At 63.4% G+C, this 18885-nt stretch overlaps 3 protein-coding genes across 4 annotated transcripts in view; 2 read left to right on the top strand and 1 right to left on the bottom strand.

The window, feature by feature from the left end:
* Positions 1 to 18885, top strand: part of CAPNS1 (calpain small subunit 1) — a 91630-nt gene that overhangs the window by 41283 nt on the left and 31462 nt on the right.
* On the top strand, positions 108 to 10844 carry POLR2I (RNA polymerase II subunit I). Of its 2 annotated transcripts, none has more exons than XM_072848782.1 (6): positions 108 to 233; positions 888 to 942; positions 1518 to 1591; positions 2160 to 2234; positions 3652 to 3703; positions 10691 to 10844. In XM_072848782.1, exons 1-6 carry the CDS (start codon positions 160 to 162, stop codon positions 10769 to 10771), a joined length of 411 nt encoding a protein of 136 aa, XP_072704883.1. In that variant the 5' UTR covers positions 108 to 159; the 3' UTR covers positions 10772 to 10844. The 2 variants fall into 2 exon arrangements, with proteins under 2 accessions (XP_072704883.1, XP_072704884.1); XM_072848783.1 differs by lacking the exon at positions 10691 to 10844 and adding an exon at positions 3801 to 4024.
* Positions 5633 to 18736, bottom strand: WDR62 (WD repeat domain 62). Its single transcript, XM_072848781.1, has 30 exons — positions 18566 to 18736; positions 17846 to 17937; positions 17699 to 17761; positions 16629 to 16686; positions 16228 to 16398; positions 15944 to 16078; positions 15330 to 15512; positions 15083 to 15243; positions 14505 to 14679; positions 14266 to 14403; positions 13632 to 13807; positions 13350 to 13441; positions 12796 to 12921; positions 12376 to 12443; positions 12162 to 12283; positions 11965 to 12040; positions 9723 to 9834; positions 9440 to 9503; positions 9062 to 9181; positions 8843 to 8964; positions 8681 to 8733; positions 8364 to 8561; positions 8060 to 8199; positions 7498 to 7622; positions 7169 to 7309; positions 6937 to 7063; positions 6748 to 6859; positions 6571 to 6637; positions 6360 to 6445; positions 5633 to 6127 (listed from the first exon to the last, which is right to left on the bottom strand). Exons 1-30 carry the CDS (start codon positions 18665 to 18667, stop codon positions 5870 to 5872), a joined length of 3663 nt encoding a protein of 1220 aa, XP_072704882.1. The 5' UTR covers positions 18668 to 18736; the 3' UTR covers positions 5633 to 5869.

Below are 18885 nucleotides of genomic sequence, written 5' to 3' on the forward strand. Positions count from 1 at the left end.
AGGGGCGGAGGGAGGAGGGCGGGGCGGGGCGGGGCGGGCGAGTCACGGGGGAGGGCGCGCAGCGCGCGAGAAGGGGGGCGGAGTCGGCGCAGGCGCCGTCCCGCCCTCCCCCGCCCTGGTTTGTCCCCGCGCGGCCGCCGTCGGGGGGGCGCCGTGCGCATGCGCGGGGCCGCCATGGAGGCGGACGGGACCTACGAGCCGGGCTTCGTGGGGATCCGCTTCTGCCAGGAGTGGTGAGGGGACGCCGGGACCCCCCGATACCCCCCGGGCGCCCCAGACCCTCTCCCGGGGGCTCTCTGACATCCCCCGAGCCCTTCAGACACCCCCTCAAAGCTCCCTGATACCCCCTGGGCCTTCTAGGCCCCCTCACGGGGCTCCCCCATTCCCTCCCCGGGCCCCACAGACACCCCCCAGGTTCCCCTGGGGCTCCCTGACACCCCCTTTGGGCCTCCCCGGTACCCCCCCGCGCTCCCCATTACTCCCCAGGGCTCCCTGATACCCCCGGGTCCCCCAGACACCCCCTCAAGGCTCCCCAATACCCCCTGGGCCCCCAGACACCTCCCGGGGCTCCTTGACACCCCCTGCCCCCCAATACGTCCTGGGCCTCCCCGATCCCCCCCGTGACCCCCAGACCCCCCTCAAGGCTCCCTGACACCCTCTGGGCTCCTCAGACCCCCCCCCACCGCCCCAGTTCTCCCCAACACCCCTGGATCCCCCAGTTCCTCCCCGGGGCCCCCGGACCCCACTACTCCCCAGGCCCCCAACCCCTCCCCAGGCCCCCAAATACCCCCGGGGCCCCCAGTCCCCTTCCCCAGGGAATGTGGGCCTGGGAACAGGCCGGGCCCCCAGAGACCCCACAGTAACACCCCCATGTCCCCGTCCCCCAGCAACAACATGCTGTACCCCAAGGAGGACAAGGAGAACCGGATCCTGCTCTACGCCGTGAGTGCCCCCCAACCACTGGGACCAGTCTCAGGGTACTGGTCTGCCTGCCCCCCAGCCCCCATGTGGCACTGGGACCAGTGCTGGGGGCATACTGGGACCAGTCCCTTCATCACAGCGGGCTGTGCCCACCCCCCACGGTCTCCACGGGGGCACTGGGACCAGTCCCAGCGCCTCACGGGGCCGTGCCCCTCCCCTCCCAGTTGGGCACTGGGACCAGTCCCAGCGCCTCACGGGGCCGTGCCCCTCCCCTCCCAGTTGGGCACTGGGACCAGTCCCAGCGCCTCACGGGGCCGTGCCCCTCCCCTCCCAGTTGGGCACTGGGACCAGTCCCAGCGCCTCACGGGGCCGTGCCCCGCCCCTCCCAGTTGGGCACTGGGACCAGTCCCAGCGCCTCACGGGGCCTTGCCCCGCCCCTCCCAGTTGGGCACTGGGACCAGTCCCAGCGCCTCACGGGGCCGTGCCCCGCCCCTCCCAGTTGGGCACTGGGACCAGTCCCAGCGCCTCACGGGGCCGTGCCCCGCCCCTCCCAGTTGGGCACTGGGACCAGTCCGTAACCCTCGCTCTTCCCCCAGTGCCGTAACTGTGACTACCAGCAAGAGGCCGACAATAGCTGCATCTACGTCAACAAGATCACCCACGAAGTGGAGTGAGTTCGTTAGCGGAGTGAGTTCGTTAGCGGAGTGAGTTCGTTAGCGGAGTGAGTTCGTTAGCGGTCCCGGATGCCTGGGTCCCTTCCGGACGCCTGGGTCCCGGTCCCAGTGTTTCCCACCCTGGGGCGGGGGGGGGAATGTTAATAGAGAGCAATTAATAAAGGAAAACCAATTAAAAGGAAGCAGTGGGGTAATTAATAAGCAGGTAATTAGTAAAGTAGGAATTAGGATCGTTAGTAAGAGAATAATTAGGGGGAGGTAGTGCATGATTAATAAGGAGAGACAATGAGGGAAGATGAGTGGAGGGCAATTAATGGGGGTAGTTAATAACGGAGAAGAGCTCCTGGGTAATTAATAATAATTAGTAAAGAGATAATTAGGGTAGTTAGAGTGATTGAGGGACAACTTGTGGGTAATTAATAAGGGGAGGCGGTAAAACAATTCAAGAGTGATTAGTGTGGTGGGGAATTAATAGGGATAATTATTAGGGGTAATTAATGAGAGGGATACCAGGGTTATTAATGGTTTTGGGGGTAATTAAAGGCGCTAATTATCTCCTGGCAGCGAGCTCACGCAGATCATCGCCGACGTCTCCCAGGACCCCACGCTGCCCCGCACCGAGGACCACCCCTGCCAGAAGTGAGCCGGGACGTGGGGACCCCCCCCCGTGGGGACACCTGTGGGGCTGTTGGGGACGTGGGGACACCTGTGGGGCCGTTGGGGACCCCCATGGGGGTATGGGGACACCCGTGGGGACATGGGGACCCCCGTGGGGACGTGGGGACACCTGTGGGGCTGTTGGGGACCCCCATGGGGGTATGGGGACACCCGTGGGGATGTGGGGACCCCCCCATGGGGACGTGGGGACACCTGTGGGGCTGTTGGGGACATGGGGACATCCATGGGGTGTCGGGGACACCCCTGTGGGGACATGGGGACACCTGTGGGGCCATTGGGGATCCCCTTGGGGGTGTGGGGACACCCGTGGGGACGTGGGGACCCCCATGGGGACGTGGGGACACCTGTGGGGCTGTTGGGGACATGGGGACATCCATGGGGTGTCGGGGACACCCGTGTGGGGACATGGGGACACCTGTGGGGGTGTTGGGGCCCCCCAGGGGGGTAGGGGGAACCCCATGGGGGTATGGGGACACCCGTGGGGATGTGGGGACCCCCCGTGGGGATGTGGGGACACCTGTGGGGGTGTTGGGGACGTGGGGACACCCATGGGGTGTCGGGGACACCCCATGGGGACATGGGGACACCTGTGGGGGTGTTGGGGACGTGGGGACACCCATGGGGTGTCGGGGACACCCCTGTGGGGACATGGGGACACCTGTGGGGCCATTGGGGACCCCCCGTGGGGACATGGGGACACCTGTGGGGGTGTTGGGGACATGGGGACCCCCTCATGGGGATATGGCGACACCTGTGGGGACCCCCTCGTGGGGACATGGGGACACCTGTGGGGGTGTTGGGGACGTGGGAACCCCCATGGAGGTGTGGGGACACCCCTGTGGGGACATGGGGACATCTGTGGGGCCGTTGGGGATATCCGTGAGGATGTGGGGACCCCCTGTGGGGACACCCGTGGGGTCCCCCCTGTGGGGGTGTGGGGACACCCCTATGGGGACACCTATGGGGCCGTTGGGAACCCCCATGGGGTTATGGGGACACCCGTGAGGGCGTGGGGACCCCCTCATGGGGACATGGGGACACCTGTGGGGCCGTTGGGGACCCCCATGGGGTTATGGGGACACCCGTGGGGACCCCCCTGTGGGGACGTGGGGACACCTGTGGGGACCCCCATGGGGATATGGGGACACCCGTGGGGACATCGGGGACCCCTCCCACGGGGATCCCTGTGGGGACATTGGCCCTCCACTGCCACGCCGCTCCAGCGTCCCCCCTCAGTTCTGGTGTCCCCCCTCGGTTCCGGTGTCCCCTTTTGTCCTGTCCCCACCCCCCCGGTGGCACCAGTGTCCCCGTGGGGCTCCGATGTCCCCCACGGGGCTCTCACGTCCCCCTGCGTCACCGCTGTCCCCCTCTCCCCCAGGTGTGGGCACAAAGAAGCCGTCTTCTTCCAGTCACACAGCGCCAGAGCCGAGGTGAGGTGACCCCCCGAGCCCCGCGCCCCCAAAGCCGTCACCGTCCCCTCCGCGTGTCCCCCCGCCGCCGTGACCGTCCCCTCCTCCCGTCCCCCAGGACGCCATGAGGCTCTACTACGTCTGTACCGCCCCGCACTGCGGCCATCGCTGGACCGAGTGACGGCGCCCGGAGACGCTCTCAGACCCCAAAATCGCCCCAAATCGCGGCCGTCACCCCAAAACCTCCCCCCCCCGGCAGCCCCTGTGCCCCCTGACCCCGGGTCTGTCCCCAACGTACCCGACGGGGTGGCATTTTGGTGACAATAATGGTTATTTTTGGCAGTAGGATGTGTCGGCGGCTCTGTGGGGCGGAGGGGGGCGGCTCCGTGGGGTTTGGGGGGGAGGGCAGCGGCGCTGTGTGGGGGGCTTTGGGGTGCACGTAGCTGCGGGGGGGGGGGGCTGTCTCCCTGTGGGGCCCCAAATCATCCGTAGTGGCCCCAAATCTTGTGTGATGGGCCCCAAAATGCCCCACTGGGCCCCAAATTGCATCCCTGGTACCCCAAAATGTCCCCATGGGCCCTGAATTGCAGTCGTGGGGCCCCAAATTGCATCCCTGGTACCCCAAAATATCCCTGTGGGTCCTGAATTGCAGCCGCGGGGCCCCAGATTGCATCCCTGGTACCCCAAAATGCCCCACTGGCCCCCAAATTGCATCCCTGGTACCCCAAAATGTCCCCATGGGTCCTGAATTGCAGCTGTGGGGCCCCAAATTGCATCCCTGGTACCCCAAAAAGGCTCCACTGGGCCCCAAACTGCATCCCTGGTACCCCAAAATGTCCCTGTGGGTCCTGAATTGCAGCCGCGGGGCCTCAGATTGCATCCCTGGTACCCCAAAATGTTTCTGTGGGTCCTGAGTTGCAGACGTGGGGCCCTAAATTGTCCTTGATGGGCTCCAAATTGCGTCCCTGGTACCCCAAAATGTCCCCATGGGTCCTGAATTGCAGCTGTGGGGCCCCAAATTGCATCCCTGGTACCCCAAAAAGGCTCCACTGGGCCCCAAATTGCATTCCTGGTACCCCAAAATGTCCCCGTGGGTCCCGAATTGCAGCCGTGGGGCCCCAAATTGTCCTTGATGGGCTCCAGATTGCATCCCTGGTACCCCAAAATGTCCCCATGGGTCCTGAATTGCACCCGCGGGGCCCCAAATTGCATCCCTGGTACCCCAAAATGTCCCCATGGGCCCTGAATTGCAGCCGCAGAGCCCCAAATTGCATGCCTGGTACCCCAAAATATCCCTGTGGGTCCCAAATTGCAGCCGTGGGGCCCAAAATTGCATCCCTGGTACCCCAAAAAGGCTCCACTGGGCCCCAAACTGCATCCCTGGTACCCCAAAATGTCCCTGTGGGTCCTGAATTGCAGCCGCGGGGCCCCAGATTGCATCCCTGCTACCCCAAAATGTCTCTGTGGGTCCCGAATTGCAGCCGTGGGGCCCCAAATTGCATCCCTGGTACCCCAAAATGTCCCCTTGGGTCCCGAATTGCAGCCGTGGGGCCCCAAATTGTCCTCGATGGGCTCCAGATTTCGTCCCTGGTACCCCAAAATGCCCCGCTGGGCCTCAAATTGCCCTCTGGGTACCTCAAATCACCCCCTCCAGGCCCCCAAATCGCCCCCACCACATTTCAAATCACTCCGTCAAGCCTTGACTTGCCCCAAATCTCCTCCCGTACCCCAAATTGCCCGGTTGGGCCCCAAATCACCCCCCTGGGTACCTTGAACCGCCCTCCAGCCACCCCACATCTCCTCCCCGAACCCCAAATCGCCGCCTGGTGCGACAGGGGGCTGCCGGGGGCACCCAGGCGTCCTGCAGCCCCGTGAAAGCCTCGTGGGTCGTGGTGAGATTGTCGGGGGCCGAATCCACCGACCCCAAAACCCTTCGCTTTGGTTCAAAAACGTTTATTATTTTAACAAACTTTAAAATCAGCAGCGACGGCCGCTCCCGCTCTGCTGCTGGTGGCGTGGAACAGGGTCGGGATCGGGACGGGATGGGGCTGCCGGGGCGTTTGGGTGGCTCAGAGCAGGAAAAATATACATCCAAGAGCCGCGAAAACGGTTAAAGCTTAGAGAATTGCCTCAAAAAACCCCAAAAATTTAACCAGGAAGGGGGGGGCGGCACCCCGATACCTCGATTTAAAGCGTTTCAGGGCTGCTGCCCTCCAGCCGCCTCCGAACCATCTCCACGAGGGAGTCGGAGTAGGTGCGGAGCAGCGCCAGGGTTTCGGGGTCCGGTGGTGGCGGCGGTGCTGGGCTGTCGGTGCCGGTGGCGGCGTCGGTGTCGCGGGTCACGGCGCGGGAGCGCAGCTCCCCTTTCATCCAGCCGAAAAGATCGGCCAGAGCGGTCCTCGCCTGGAGGAAATTCTCCTCGGTGGCCTCGGCACAGAGGGTCACCTGCGGGAGAGGTGTCCCTTTGTCACCGCGGTTCTTTGCCGGGTGGTTAAAACACTCCACCGGCGCCTCGGCTCTGAATTGAGCCACGAGAGGCGGGGTTTTTTTGGGGGTCAGACCCCACGGACGTGGCCAAAATACGTCAGCGGTTGGTCCTCCAAGGGAGGGAGAAGCGAAATGACCCCCCCAAAACGCTGTGAATCGAGGGGGTTCCCCCCCGTTGGGAGGCACCGACCTGGTCGTAGAGCCTCAGCGTCTCCTGGAAGTGGGTCCGCAGCAGCCGCAGGGCCGCGGTGAAGGTCTCGACGCGAAGGTGGGATCCTGCGGACGCCGCGGCTGCCGTGAGCCTTGTCCCCCGCTCGGGGAGGGGACAAAAAGCCGCCTCGTCCCCATGCGGGAGGGGGTTTTGGGGCGAAGGAAGCCCCTCTGTGTCCTCAAACACTCACCCGTGGGTTTCCCGGTGTCGGAGCCCGTTTCTTCTTCTGTTTCCCAAGGTTTTTCATCCAGCGGTTTCTAAAAAGTTGACGGAAGCGCCTCTTAGTCCAGCCCGAGGAACGAAAATGTGGTTTTTTGGGTATTTCTCCCAAACGTTTTCCCCTCTCTAAGGCACAAAACCAACTCGCCTCCCATTGCTGGATCTCCTCAGATGTTTTCGGCGGGTCCCTGAGCGGCTCCTGGGCACGGGCAGGGCTCTGCGGCCGGGGCCGTGCCCGCAGGGGGAAGGCGGCCACCAGCCTGTGGGACAAAAGAAGGGATCGGGAGCGGGAAACCCTTTCCCGGACGGACAGACGGACGCGGCACCCGACGCCCACCTGCTGTTCTTCTGGCAGCGTGAGAGGAACCGGGCTGAAATGCTCAAGCGCGGGTTCAAGAACAGGTTTTTTTCCTCATCCTCAGGTTCGGGCGGTTTCAAATCCTTTAAGGAGCCGTCAAACTTCTCTGCGGCCGCAGGTTGGGAAGCGTTAGCTCGGCCATCGCTGGGATCCGCCCGGATCGGCCGTGCCGAATGTGCCGGCACCGTCCACCCGCGGTTTCTCCCGTTACCTCCGGCGTCGGTGTCTGCCAGCGTCTCGAAGTGCTGCTTGAGGTACTTCTCCTGCTCGGGGGTCTGGGGCAGGGAGCTGCTCGGCGGCGGATTCTCCTCCGGCTCCTCCACCTCCCCGGCGGAGTCTGCCGAGTCCTCGTCTGCCGGGACAGAGCCGGAAAGGAAAGCCCCCCCGCGACGAACGTTAGCACCAGGCGGTTTTTATTCTGATCCTCCCCCAAGAGCTAAAGCCGCCCCCAAGCTTTTTGCTCGGTCACAAGGGTTTGGCGCTGGCAAAGCCGGTGCTCACGGCGCGTTCCCGGAGCTCTGGCCGCGCTCCCGGCGTTACCTTCCGGCTGGTAGCGAGGCGCCGGCGTTCCCAGGCAGAGCGAAACGCAGGACGAGGCGTCCTCCCGAGCGATCCCGAGTTCCTCCGGGTACACGGGACACAGCGGCAGCTCCATCACACGTTGCCTTGAGGGAAGGCGAGCGGGTCGGTGGCGGCCGAGCACCGGATGCCACCACCGGCTCTGCGCTCACCATCGCTCCAAGCCGGGACACGCACGCCCGCGTTCGGGTGCTCGGCTGGGACCGAGGTTAAGTCGCACCCAAAAAGTTTCCCACCTCCGACCCCGACGGGGCTTTAGGGGCCGGATTGGAGGTTTGGTGTGAGCGGGGGAGCCCCGCGCTGCTGGGCCGGCGCTTTCCGGCATTGCCAAAATGCTCCGAAATTTGGCTCGAAAGGAAAAGGCACGACGGGGAAGAGGGTGCGATGGGGATGAGAGTGCGATGGTGCTCGGCGTGAGCCGGGACTCGGCGCGGTGACGTTAAGCGAAGCCTGAACTAGCGGGGAGAGGTTGGTTTAACACCGGTAGTGAAACGTGGCGCTTGCTTCCCCGCCCGGCACCTACCTGCTCGCCTCCGGCACGCACAGCTCCTCCAGGCTGGTCGCGGTTGTATCTGGTGATTCCAGGCCGCCGTTGGTTTCCTTGTCCGGGAAGAGCTTGGAGAGCTGGAATTCCTCAGCGAGGTCGTTAGGAGAGCTCTCCACCTGCCGGAGACGGGGAGCTGATGTCTGTAGCCGGATTTTTCCCGGAAAAAACAGGCGCTGGCGGGCAGGGGATCTCCAGGGATGGTTAAAACCGGCGTCCGGCGAGGGTTGATGGCGAGGGCGCGGGGTCCGGCCCGTTGTAGCTCGGGGTAGGGGCGACTGACCTCTGAAAGGAGGTGCTCCAGGCTGCCGGGCTCGAGCTCCGCGTCGCCCTCGAGGTGGGGTTTGAGGGGGGTGAAATAAGGGGGATCCGCCTCCGGCAGGGTCTTGATGGGGCCCCTCTCGGCGCGCTCTGCCCATCGTCCCCGCGGCCGGTAGCTCCCCCGGGGGCTGGCCTTGTCCCCGTCCTCCACCTCTCCCAGCTGGAAAGGGGGGAAAGAAGAGAGGGGATCCGGTGGAGATAGAGCAAAGGGATCTTCATCCGGCCCCGTTAAATTAAATTAAATTAAGTTACGTCTCTCGGTGCGGCCGTGCGACTTACCAGCCTCTTTGCCCACATGGGCAGCCTGCCGTTGGTTAGGATGCACGCCGGAGCTGCAGGGGGAGAGCGGGGTTAGGAGCGGCACCGTGTGCCGCAGCCCTCGGAGGAAAGACGAGCAGAAAACGGGGTGCAGCCGCAGAGGGACCCCGGCCCGCAACGCACGCGGCTCCGAGTCCTCCTTGGAGGGAGTCTGCGGGGACGAGGCCTCGTCTCGCTCCTCGTCGGAAGCTCCGCCAGTACCGGGGGCTGCCGTCCCACCGGGGATCGTGACGTAGGTCTCCCGCCTGGAGGAGAGGAGAACGGTGGGGCCGCCGAGCTCCCTCCCACCCTGAAAGCCAAAAACGGGGTGGGATGTGGGGGCGAGGGGTTTTTCCCCGTTACCTGAGCTGCGCCGGGGGACCGGGCTCCTTCGCCCGCTTTGGCTGCGGCAGGTCGAGCTCCAGCAAGTGCTGCTTCATGCTGCTGGTGATTTCGAGGCCCAGGTGCCAAATAAAGACGCAGCTGGGGGTAGGAAGGCGGGGGGGGGGGTCAGGTGGCCCCCAGCTTTTGGATACGGGGAGCTTTACATTAAATCTCTCAATTAATTTAATCCGCTCGAGCCCTGCAGCGCTCCCGCTGTGTGTACATCCCACCCAGCGCTCTCAATAAGCCAATTCCTCTCCCGTCGTGTCTCGCGAGGCGTATAGGGCGAGACGTATAGGGTGAGGCGTATAGGGCGAGGTGTAAATCGGACGATTTCTTAGGTCCGCCGGCCCCTACCTGTCTCCCGAGACGGTGATGAGGTGCTCGCAGTCGTAGGTGAACCGCATCCCCGTGACTATTTCTGTGCCGAAGAGAAGGAAACGTGGAGGGGGTTGCTCGTCAGGACCGCGAGCCCCGCGCTCGTTTAGGAGATATAAGTGATATAGCGGGTGCGTGGGGGCATTTTTGGGGGGGCTTCACGGCCAAACGGGGTAGGCACGGCGCTGGGGGCTTCCCGGCAGCTCTCCTCTGCGTCTCCCCTTTTCCTGGGCACCTCCTGGGTTGCCGAGAGGAACCGAACCTGAATGGCCGAACATTTTCGCCACGCACTCTCCGGAGTGGAAGTCGATGAGGGTGATGCTCTTGTCGGAGCAGCTCGTCGCCAGGAAGGTGCCCGAGGGATCCAGCTGCACCTGGGGGAGAGGAGCGGTGGGTCGGGCTCGGCCGCGGGCGGGAAGGCAAGCGGAGCCAGGCAGCTTCGTGGCAGCACGGAAGGGTTTGGGTTGGAAGGGACCTTCAAAGACCACCCAGTCCAACCCCCTGCGTGGGCAGGGACATCTCCCGCTAGATCAGGTCGCTCCAAGCCCCGGCCAACCTGACCTTGAACGCTTCCCACCATGGGGCATCCAGAACTTCTCTGGGCAACCCGCTCCCGTGTCTCACCACCCTTATCGCAAAGAATTTCTTCCTCCTGTCCAACCTAACCCTCCCCTCTGTCAGATTAAAGCCGTTGTCCCTCGTCCTGTCACTGCAGACCCTGCTAAAAGTCTCTCTCCAGCTTTCCTACACGCCCCTTTAAGGACGGAACGGCCGCAGTACGGTCTCCTCCTCTTCTCCAGGCTGAACAACCCCAACTCCCTCAGCCTCTCTCCGCGGCAGAGCTGCTCCAGCCCCGCACCATCTCCGTGGCCTCCTCTGGACCCGCTCGAGCAGGTCCACGTCTGTCTTGTGCTGGGGACCCCAGAGCCGGACGCAGCGGGGGAGAATCCCCTCCCTGCACCTGCTGCCCACGCTGCTTTGGATGCAGCCCAGGAGACGCTCGGCTTTCTGGGCTGCGAGCCCACGTTGCCAGCTCACGGCCCGCTTGTCACCCCCCAGCGTCCCCAAGTCCTTCTCCGCAGGGCCGCTCTCCATCCCTCCATCCCTCCATCCCTCCATCCCTCCATCCCCCAACCTGTGCTGGGACCGGGGATTGTCCCCACCCAGCTGCAGGACCTTGCGCTTGGCCTTGTTGAACCTCATGAGGCTGACGTTGGCCAACGTCTCCAGGTCCCTCTGGACGGCAGCTCTTCCCTTGAGGGTACCAACGGCACCGCTCAGCTTGGCATCCTCTGCAATCCCACCGTCTAGCTCGTTGATGAAGGTATTGAACAGCACTGGTCCCGGTACGGAACCCTGAGGGACACCGCTCTTCGCTGATCTCCATTTGGACATCAAGCCGTTGACTGCAGTCAACGTATACGTCCGTACATTTATATAGATCTATATTTATGGACCAACCGGAGCCCTTCCCGGTGCGTTGCCACCAACAGCCCCAGAGGCGTTCAACCCAACCAGAGCAAAAGCCAACCAGAAACGTCTCCACAGCGAGGACGGAGCCGTCCATCCCACCCAACCCGGGCGGTTAACGGCTCCGCCACCAGTCACCTCGCCGAGAAGGTACCAGAGCGTTAACCACCCCGCCCCGCCGGCTAACCAACTCGAAACTCGTTTTCAAGGAAAATAAACCGGGGCAACGTCCAAATGACTCAACGAGGACGAGGCCAAAGGATGAGGGCTCATAGAGGTCCCTCAGCGAAGGGGCAAAGACCAACCGTTGAGTCCCAGCCCGGCCAGCCAAACGCTGGCGCACACCATTTAAGTCGGCCGTGGCCAGAAGCTGACTAATTAGGCTTCGAGCCCAGCGCAAACGCGAGCATCACCTTCCGCGACAGCCACGCCGAAACCTGGCGTCGCCATAAAAATCGCTTTTACGCACCCAAATCCCAACCGCAACCGCAAGAAATCCCGTTTCCTTCAGAAAAAAAGCGAGCAGACCTCGCTGCCCCAGCCCCTCGCCCACCCCAATTAAGCCAATTCACCCCGAAACGAGGGCCGCCGTTGCCCCGCGGCTGTTGGGCGGCCACAGACACCGCGGGCGCGAAGCTCAGCATGCGCCTACCGCCCTGATTTTCCTGGTTTAACCGGAGTTTGGTGGCGGGGAGGGAAGACGCGGCCGCAGGGAGGCTGGACCTCGGCCGTTATCTCATCAGGCGTCTTTCCGCGGGGTTTTACAGCCCCGCCGGACGCTATAAAAATCCCAACCGCAACCGCAAGAAATCCCGTTTCCTTCAGAAAAAAACGAGCTGACCTCGCCGCCCCAACCCCTCGCCTGCCCTAATTAAGCCTCTCTGGACGGCAGCTCTTCCCGACGGTACCGACAGCTCAGCCCCAAGCCCTTCGGCACCGCCGACAATCCTGCCCCACCGCGGCACCCTCCCTGTGCCGAGGGAGCTGCCGCGGACGCCCTGCCGACCGGCGCGTGGTGGAAATCACCCGCTTACCTTCAGCAAGGAGCCGTCGTCGCCTTGCGACCCCTTATAGCAGCACTTCTGCTTCCCGCTGGCCGTGCTGTACACCCTGCGAGAGGAGCGGGAGGTGGTCAAGCCGGCGACGAGCCCCCCGGGGACACCAGAGCTGGGAGGAGGAAGGTGACTCCGACGCGGATTTAGCCTCAGCCGGCACGGGCAAGCGCCTTCACCTGACGTTTCTGTCCTGGCAGGCGACGGCGACGTATTTCTGCGTGATGTCGATGTCCATGTCGTACAGGGTGGTTTTCTCGGCGACGTGATGCGTCCTAACGAAATTGAAGCCATCCGGGAGCTGTAGGGAGATGAGGAGAGCCACGTTGCCTTCTCGCCCGTCCGATTTTCGGGGAGAAATAGCAGATCCCCATGGAGACGCCGCTAACCCACCTTTTGAGCGTTGCGGAAATAAATGCTTTTATCGGCACCGCAGCTTATCAGCTGAATGTCCCCGTTGCCTGAGCGAAGAGAGAGCAGGGAAAGGCCGTCAGAGATCGCGTCCGTTCCAAATTCACCACCGAGTGAGTGCGAAAAATGATTCTTTATGAATGAATTCATTAAAAAATGATTCTTTTTAAGAACTAGACGCAATCCAAGGGTGGGATCCCCCTGCTGTAGATCCCCTCCGATGGATGGCTCAGTGCTCTTCGTCTGGAGACGCCCGTTTTCTACTGAGGAGCCCCCTCTAACGCAGACGTTGAAGCTTAGGTACGTAAATCCGGAGACAAAAAACCCCGTCTTCAAGGCGGAACAAGGCGAAGGGCAGCCCGACGGGGGGGGGCGGAATTTGGCTGCAATTCAGCCACCTACCAGCAAATTTGACCGACGTTATCGCGGAGGAGTGATCGTCCAGGGTTTGCTCCAGCTTGTAGTTCTTGTCTACGTTCAAGACGTGGATCAGCCTGTCTCTGCTCGCCGAAGCCAGCAGCGCTGCTCCTGGAGCCGTCGGAAGAGAGGGTGTTAAAATAGCATCGCGCTAAAGGTTTTTGGTAACAAAATGGTGTATTTGCTGTCATTCCCTGCAAAGATTTGGATGTAAACCGGTTCTAGGCGGGGTGTTAAAGGGAGAGCAAACGGAGGTGGTTGCACAGGTCCTTCCCGCTGCCTGGAGGGGACGGTTACCCCCGGCACAGGCTGAGCCGGGTTTTAATCTGCGCGGCCCCGGGGCTTGTCTGCAGCTCCCGGTGGCTTCTCAGAGGAGAGACTCTTCCCTGCAAAGCTCGTTTTTCGGGATGCCTCAGCTCAGTTTGGTGAAGGAGAAGCTTCCCCATCGGTAAGAGCCGGTTACGGGGAAGCTGAGCCCCAAGGCTCACTGGCAATGCCCGAGGACTAATCCGGCGGCAGCTTTCGGGATGAAGCCTTACCGGTCTCCGGCTTCGAATACTCCAAGCAAAGAACTTCCGAATCGTGAGCCTCCACTTTAGCCACCTCCTGCATGAACTGCAGCTCGTGTATCCTGCGAGGGAAGCGCACCGTCGGCTCGGCCCCCAATAACCAGGGAAGCCGGGCAGGAACACCATCAGCACGCGGTGAGGGAGCTCGGAGATGCTCACGGAAAAAGGCTAAAACGAGTGGCGGGGAGCCCACCCAGGCACCCAACCGCCACCGTCCGTCTTCGGCTGTCGGCCGAGCGCGGTGCCACTTGCCTGAGGGTTCCTCCTCTGTCCCCCGATGCCAAATGCTCCCCGTCGGGGCTGACCTGCATCACCCGCACCCCGGATTTAATGTCGAGGTGACCCACGTTCTCGCTTCGGTCGGGCGCGCTGGAGGAGTCCTGGAGGTGCTGCGTGTTGTTGTCCACGTAGACGACGTTCAGCAGGGTCTTGGTGCGGGAGGAGAGGGGACGGTCAGGCCCCCGGCAGAGCGCAGGCGGCTCTTTGGGGAGGAGAGGAACCCACCCACGTCACCCAACTGCTTCCCACTTTATTTTTCCATGCTTCCCACTCGGGAAACACCAGGATTTGAGAAGCGCAACTGTGTCGTTTGGTCCTTCAGACAGAAACAGCGAGTGCAGGAGAACGGAAAGCAGTTTCCAAGCTCGCTATAATCACCAAAACCCACCAAAAATCCCTGCTTGTCTCCCGCTCAGGCAGCAGCTCTGTACCCAGAGCGGCGAGAAGCTGTCGGGAACCACCCCAAAACCTCCAGCGACCTCGTTTTCTAGAGGCAAATCCCGCAAGACGAGAGGACAGGGAGCCGGTTGAGCTCCCCCAGCTGCTGGCGTGGTTTTGGGGGGCTGCCTTGAGCAGGGAGGTGGGACGCAGCCCCCCCTCATTGTACCGTGCTGTAGGCGCTGCCCTGGACGGGGCGCGCGGAGCCGCTTTCCAGGGTCCAGGCGCGGATGGTGTTGTCCGAGGAACACGTCAGGAAGGAGCCGGGAGGCAGACAGGATCTCCGCTCCTCGAATTCAGGGTACACCTGCACCCAGGGGGGTTACACATTGCAGGGGGCGGGGGGGGGGAAGGAAAGCGGGGCTGCGGGTGCCCCGAATCGCCCCCGTGGGACCCACTCGCCCTCACCTCGACGCTCCAGACGAAGGAGCTGTGGAAAAGATCCGACCACACCTTCCTGACGTTGCGCAGGTCCCCAACGTCCCAGACGTAGACGCTGTGGTCCTTGTAGACGCAGGAGAGCCAGCGGTTGCAGGCGTCGTAGGCCAAGGCGATGGTGTCGGGGTAGACCAGGTCCGGTCGCCTTCAGGGAGAGGGAGACGGAGTCGGGTCGCATCCCGAGGGCGCAGCGTTTTGGGGGGCCGACCCCTCCAGAGCCCACCGAGCGCTCCGCCAGAGGCAGATTTGATTTGCAAAGGAAATGGCGTCCGTATCCCGACACGCAGCCCCGAAACAAAGGGGAAAACGAAGCTGCGGGGCCCCGCCGTAAGCCTGACACCACCCTCCCGCCCTCGCCGTCCTTCACCACGCGTAAAATCGGGCGCCGATTCAAACCTGTCTCAGCTCGGACCTCCATCGAGACAAGCTCGCAGGCCGAGCAATGAGAACTGTGGGGTCCGAAACCCCACGGTTCAGCGACAAGCCGCGCCGGGCGGTTCAGACGAGGGGACGGGGAGATCGCTGCCGTCCCCTCGGCCGTGCGGTACCTCGGTGGGGGGGCCTGGGTGACATCCACGCCCAGGGGGTGAGGTTTGGGGAGGTCGCTCAGGTAGCGCATGTCACGAGCTTGGAAAATCCTCACGGTGCCGTCGGCGCAGCCGCAAAATATCAGCTCCTCGCTGAGACAGACGCAGTTTGCCAGCGGGACCTGCGGCCAGAGCGGGTAAGGTCCCTGCCGGTGGGTTTCAACCCGGAGGAAGGGGGGGTCTGGGGGATTCCCCCCACCGTCACCACCTTCAGAACGATCCATTTCTCCAGCACCCGCTTCTCGTTGAACTGGCAGAGCAGCCCCGAGGAGGAGACGCAGAAGGTGCTGCCCGACATCTGCCCTCGGCCGCAGGCCACGTCGCAGAAAACGTTGTCGTGAAGTTCTCCCAGCAGCCCCGAGCGTCCCACCAGCGGCACCGTCTCGTTGATCTGCAAAACCAGGGTAGCGCCACCGACCCCGACGTTAACGAACGTTAACGAAGAAAACGGATCCCAGCCCTCCGGAGCAGGCGCGGCACCGGATGTCGGCAGCGTCCCCGTGCCCACACGCGCTCCTCGGCAGAGCTGCCGTGCACCCACATGGGGTTTTGCCGGCTGGAGCATCCCGGGCTCCAGGCTGAGCCGAAGCGCCCACGGCTTCGAGGTCCAGTGCCGGCTGACCGGAGCAAAACAACATTCAGGTATGACGCAGCGTGAATTTTGGGGGGAAAACCTGGCGTTTCTTCAGTTCTTTCTATAGAAATCACCCACTCCCACGTCACATCGGCTTTGGTGATGATTTAAGCAGCGTCCAGCCCCAGTTCAGCTTCATCGGCCGCCCGCGCCCCGTGAGACGGCGTTGGCAAAGGGCTTCCCCTCACCTTCAGCTCCCTCGAGGAGTCGAGGAACCAGAACTTGACGTGGCGGTGCCCTACGGTGACGAAATAGCTGTCCTCGGAGAAGGACACGGCCGTCACTTTGCAGGACACCTTGTTCGAGGCAACCAGGGAATCTTTCTGCTCGGAAAGAAAGATGCGGTCGGGTTGTGCACAATAAGCGTTACCCCGCAAAAGTCCGGAGCCACGAGCGACCGTGAGAAAAGATAGAAAAGGGCTGTTTTTCCCCAGATTTGGGGAATTTCAAGCTGCTATAAGCCAGAGCTCACCTTCCAGTCCCAAACGTTGACCACCATGTCGTGCGGGTACCCCACCGACACCAGGTACTTGGCGCTGGGGGAAAAGGCGACGCAAGCCACGCCGTGCTTGTGACCGTGCAACGCCGAGACCTGCGCCCGTTCCTCCACGTCCCACACGCGGACGGCCGGTCGGTGGCCGTTCTGCGCAGGGAAAACGGCGGCGTGGCGGTGGCTTTCCACTTCTCGCCAGCCCCCGTGGCCACCCGGCACAGCCTCTGACCCTAAAGGGTGTTCCCATCCTCCCGGCACGATCCCAAATTGGGTGGAAAACCCCAAAAAAGCAGGGGAGGAATAATCCTGGCTACTCCATCCCGCCGGTGCCGGGACAGCCAAAATTGGGGTGTAGGTGGCTACAAATAAGTGGCACCCACCTCTCCGGTGACGATGAGCTTCCCGTCAGGTGAGAAGGCCAAGGCGCTCAGGGTTTTCCTGCAAAATATTGGGTTTTCTTTAACAGCTGGGCTACTCCGGAAGGAAAACTGAGGTTTTCTTGGAAGGAGAAGGGAGGAAAAATACTGGAAGCTGCACAAGTGTCGCTCCTGAAACCTGTGTACGACACAGCCTGTGATTTGTGGGTAACTGGAGGTGTTTAGGGGTACCGGGAGGTGTTTGGGGAGTACCTGGAAATATTTGGGGGTACCTGGGGGTGCTTGGGGCGTACCTGGGGGTGTCTGGGGGTACCTGGGGGTGTTCAGGAGGTGTTTGGGGGTACCTGGGGATGTTTGGGTGGTACCTGGGGGTGTTCGGAGGGTGTTTGGGGCATACCTGGGGATGTCTGGGGGGTACCTGGAGGTGTTTGGGGAGTAGCTGAGGATGTTTGGGGGGTACCTGGAGGTGTTTGGGGGTACCTGGGGATGTTTGGGGGTACCTGGGGATGTTTGGGTGGTACCTGGGGGTGTTCGGAGGGTGTTTGGGGCATACCTGGGGATGTCTGGGGGTACCTGGAGGTGTTTGGGGAGTAGCTGAGGATGTTTGGGGGGTACCTGGAGGTGTTTGGGGGTACCTGGGGATGTTTGGGGTACCTGGGGATGTTTGGGGGTACCTGGAGGTGTTTGGGGTACCTGGGGATGTTTGGGGGGTACCTGGAGGTGTTCAGGAGGTGTTTGGGGGTACCTGGAGGTGATGGGGGTACCTGGGGATGTTTGGGGGTACCTGGAGGGGTTCAGCAGGTGTTTGGGGGGTACCTGGAGGTGTTGGGGGGTACCGGGAGGTGTTCGGGGAGTAGCTGGGGATGTTTGGGGGTACCTGGAGGTGTTCAGGAAGTGTTTGGGGGTACCTGGAGGGGTTCAGGAGTAGCTGGGGATGTTTGGGGGGTACCTGGAGGTGTTGGGGGGTACCTGGAGGTGTTCAGGAGGTGTTTGGGGGGTACCTGGAGGTGTTGGGGGGTACCTGGAGGTGTTCAGGAAGTGTTTGGGGGGTACCTGGAGGGGTTCGGGGGTACCTGGAGGTGTTCAGGATGTGTCTCTGCGTGTTCTCCCGGGGATTCAGGATGACGATGACGCACCTGGAGAGGAAGGGGGGAGGTTTTTCCCTGGCTGGGATTTCGGGGGGCGCGGAGGGGTCTCGGGGGGTCCCCGCGGACGCTCACCCGGCGGGGTAGGCGAGCAGCCCCGCGGCCGGGTCGCAGGCCAAGCCGCTGCTGGTCTGGGCGGTGATTCCCAGCACCTTCTCCAGCGTCACCTGGGGGAGAGGAGGAAGGAGCCCCCCCGGGCGTGGGGCTGGAGGAGCCGGGGGGCAGATGGGGGTCCCTGGGAAGGGGGGGGCGGGGCGATGGGGCCAGGGTGGGACCCTGAGCCCCAGGGGTGGCCCTGGGGCAGCACTGGGCACCCATGGGCCCCTCTGTGTCCCACCCTTCATCCCCCCATCCCCGTGGGGGCACCCCAAAGCTGGAAGCGCTGCCCCCCCCATGGAGACCCCCCCAGTGCTCCCCTCCATAGGCCCCGCCCCATATGGTTCCAAGCCCCGCCCCTCCTCAGGCCCAGCCCCGCCCCCGCTCCATGAGGGACCTGCCAATCCGGCCCCGCCCCCATAGGGACCCCCCACCCCGTCCCGCCCCCTTCGGAAGCTCCGCCCCATGGAAACCTAATCCCGCCCACTCCCCAAGCTCCGCCCCCGTGGACACGCCCTCAAAAAGCCATCTCTTCTACAAGCCCCACCCAGGTGGGACCCCCAAACCCCGCCCCTTCTCAGGCCCCGTCCCCATGGAGACCACCAAAGCCCGCCCTCTCTCACCCCCACAGGGAAGCCCCGCCCTCTTCCCGAGGCCACGCCCCCCCGCCAACGGCCGGCCGCCCCGCGCGCCCCTCACCGCCTCTTCTGGGCCCTGGTGCCGCGACCGCCGCCGCAGGTTGAAGAGCGGGGGCGAGTCGGGCCCGGTGCCGCCGTGAGCCCCGCCGCCCGCCGCCGCCATGGCTCCGGGCCGCCGCCGCCGCTCGCTACCGCTCCGAACTGCGCGCGGAAAGCCGGCGTCCCCTCCCTATTGGCCACCGCCCACGCCGCTCACCGCCCGCCTCCCCCGCCTCGCCCAATAGCGGCGCGGCGCCGCGGGGCCAGGCTCCGCCCCGCGGGTTCCTGCCACTCAACGTCGCGCTCGGCCAATAGCGGGGCGGACCGGCGCCGGCTCCGCCC

Source organism: Ciconia boyciana, chromosome 33, assembly GCF_034638445.1.
Source record: "Ciconia boyciana chromosome 33, ASM3463844v1, whole genome shotgun sequence".
Lineage (NCBI taxonomy): Eukaryota > Metazoa > Chordata > Aves > Ciconiiformes > Ciconiidae > Ciconia > Ciconia boyciana.